Below are 3,356 nucleotides of genomic sequence, written 5' to 3'. Positions count from 1 at the left end.
AGAGAAGGATACAATATGTAGAGAAGGATACACCATGTAGAGAAGGATGCACCATGTAGAGAAGGAGGATGCACCATGTAGAGAAGGATGGAGCATGTAGAGAAGAATGCAGCATGTAGAGAAGGATGGAGCATGTAGAGAAGAATGCAGCATATAGAGAAGCATCATAATTGAACCTTGAAATGGTAAAGTTGTTTGAGAAAGAATTTCCTTTTATTTGAGGTTCTTATGCTCTTCAAATGATCTCTTTCTCAGAAAAAAAGGCCACATCCAATGCTTGTCAAAACAGCCCCTCTAGCTAGTGAATGTCTAACAGAGCAGAACCAGGTGAATGCCTTTGGAATCTGAAACAATACCAAGTCAAACCAAGCTCAGGCCCCACTAATTATTTCGTTACAAGTTTTGTCCTAATTTTAGTACTAGAGTGGAAGCTGTATGACAATTATATCTTCTTTTTCTGATACACACTAAATGTGTCAAACAGATATTAAAATTTTATGATCAATAACTTCAGCTATCGTTTAGAAACTCATTTAAATTTTTCTCTTCATTTTTATTACTTCTTTAATTTTTCAGATTATAATATAATTAATAATTTCCCCTTCCCTTTTCTTTCTCCAAATTTTCCCATACAGCCATCCTTGCTAGCTTTCAAATTCATGACCATTTTTTTTAATAATCATTGTTACATGCATATATTCATATTATATACATATATTCCTAAATACGACCTGCTCAGTGTTACTTGTATGTATGTTTCAATACACATGGTCAGCACTAAAACTTTCTTCATGCAGATTCAGATCTTTGCTGCTCTGCTGCATGCTTATTTATCATCAGAGACAATTGACTTTCTCTTCCTCCTGTGCCTCTAACCTTGACCCATGAATGATAATTCTTCATTTACACACACCTCTAACTTTAACAGCTAGTTCATTTATCCCTTCTAGAATGTTAGAGAAGAGATACATCTCTATTTTGGAAGTCAAGATTCCAATGCCTACCTTCAACATGCAATTGGAAAGGGAACAAGGTCTGTGTAAAATATCAATTCTCAATCAATGAGATTAACCACTTTTTAAAAAAATCTCTTTTCAGATAGTACATTTATATCATTTTAGTGATCACTAGAACTTTGAGAACAGCAATTAATATTTAATATATAGTCATACGTATTTTTATTTTTTAATGTCTTACGTAACATTGAAACAAGAATTTTTATGAGTTGTCTTGGTTTCTTTATGTAACCAGACTTTTACGGGTTATATACCACACAGAATTTGATCCATCAACTTCTCAGCCATGGTAGTATTACTTCAGTCAGTCCACAACCAGTAATTTTGAACTTGGATTCCTGCTGATTTGTCCTCATTACTACCAAACAACCATCATCCATCAGCAAACACAATCATAATTTGTGCTCTTTTTAAAGCTCTCTGCCCATCTTCTCCACCATACTTTCTTTATTTAGGGGAATAAGTACTTTTTAGTGTTAGAATTCATGGTGCCTAAAATACAATTTGGCACATGATAGAGCTTGAGTAATATTTTAAAGATCATTGCAGTTTATCACATAGAAAAATCTCATTCCCCAGCAACAACACGTTGCACCCCAAATCGCTTACGAAGGGCAGCTTGGATCTGCTTGGATTTGAGACTATAAACCAGAGGGTTTAGCAGTGGGGTCATGAGGAGATAGGCATTGCTCATGGTGGTGTAGAGAAGTGGAGAAGTCTCCTGCGTGTAACGATGCAGTACTGCAAGGCTGATGAGAGGTAAATAAAATACCAGCACCGTGCAGAGGTGACAGGCACAGGTTTGCAGTGATTTCCAGTTTCTATCTTGGATTCCCAATTTCATCACAGTGCCCAAGATTTTCATGTATGAAACTACGATGAAGATTACATCCACCGCGAATGTGCAGAGTACACAGACCAACCCATAGACACTGCTGAATGTGACATCCCCACAAGCCAAGTTCAGCATATCTGGGTAGTAACAGTAGGAGTGTGAGAGGATGTTGGCTCCACAGAAAGGAAATGTCCTGAGGAAAAAAGGCAGAGGAGCCAATAGCATGGCTCCTCGTATGAAGGCAGCACCACTGAGGCAGACAACAGTGTGGTGGGTCAGGATCCTTGTATAGTTTAGTGGAGCACAGATAGCAACTAAGCGGTCAAAAGCCATGGCCACCAGAACGCCTGACTCTACAGAGGAGAGAGTATGAATAAAGAACATTTGAGTCAGACAGGCATCCAGACCAACGTCATGGATATCAAACCAGAAGATAGCCAAGACGCTAGGCATGGTTGACAATGAAAGGCCTAGATCAGTGAGGGCTAGCATAGCCAAAAAATAAAACTGGGGTTCATGAAGGTTTTGCTCTGCTCTAACTAGAAGGAGGAGAAGAACATTGCCCCCAAGTGCTATCAGGTACAGGAGACAGAATGGGATAGAGATCCACATATGTGCAGCCTCTAGACCAGGGATACCAATGAAGGAAAAAGTGGGCCAATTCGAAGTATTATTCAAACCTGGCATAGTGAACTGTAGGTGGGATTGCAATCCAGGGCACTCATAGACCTGTAAAAGAGAAATCAAGCCAGAGAACTTCAAAATTGAGTAGTAAGTAAAATGATAATTTTATACATGGAATAGCAAAACTGAGGCATGGAGATTTCAAACTAGGTCATCAAATTTTAGGCAGAGATTGTGGGACAACTGGAATTTTTAGAAAGTGCTGATGGGATGTAAAATTGCACAGTCTCTCTGGAAAATTATTTGACAGTTTCTTTTAAAATATAGATTTATAATGTCCTGAATGTGACAGTGATTGCATTACTTTGAATTTGGTTAATAGAATTGAAAATATATGTTCATAAAAGACTTTTATAGAATTATTCCTATGTACCATTTATGGTAGCCAAAAATGAGAAGAAATTGATTATATATTTATTGTTAAATGAATAAATAAACTATAAGAGATCCATATAATTTAAATTTCAAAAGGAAGAAATCACTGAAAGACACAAAAAGTAGGAATTGCTCACTATGTCATATGAAAAAAAAAGAAAAAAAACAAAATAGGAATGCTGCATGAGCTAATATCCATGAAGAAATAAAGCATCAAATTCAAGGACAGCTGATCAGAGAGACTGAGAGTGACTGATTGTAAGGAATGTGGCTGGCTATACATGCACACCACCAGTGAGCCTTTAGGAAAATGTATGTACTTTATTCCATGACCCTGTCCTTTAACTGATTATTAAAGCAAACACCTGTCATGCTTGTGAAATTGCTAGACTCTCAGTACAGCAAAATTTTTTATGTCAAGGACAAACCTTGGGCTTCTGTGTCTT

General features: G+C 37.2%; 1 protein-coding gene across 1 annotated transcript; it reads right to left on the bottom strand.

Annotated features, from left to right (window-relative positions):
• Positions 1-1,584: 1,584 nt before the first annotated feature.
• LOC118582329 (olfactory receptor 51I2-like) lies at positions 1,585-2,538 on the bottom strand. The gene has a single exon (XM_036185105.1). The coding sequence runs from the start codon at positions 2,536-2,538 to the stop codon at positions 1,585-1,587; it is 954 nt and encodes a 317-aa protein (XP_036040998.1).
• Positions 2,539-3,356: the final 818 nt, after the last annotated feature.

Source organism: Onychomys torridus, chromosome 1, assembly GCF_903995425.1.
Source record: "Onychomys torridus chromosome 1, mOncTor1.1, whole genome shotgun sequence".
NCBI lineage: Eukaryota > Metazoa > Chordata > Mammalia > Rodentia > Cricetidae > Onychomys > Onychomys torridus.
The sequence above is the reverse complement of the archived record's forward strand: the minus strand, read 5'-3'. Positions and strand labels throughout refer to the sequence as shown.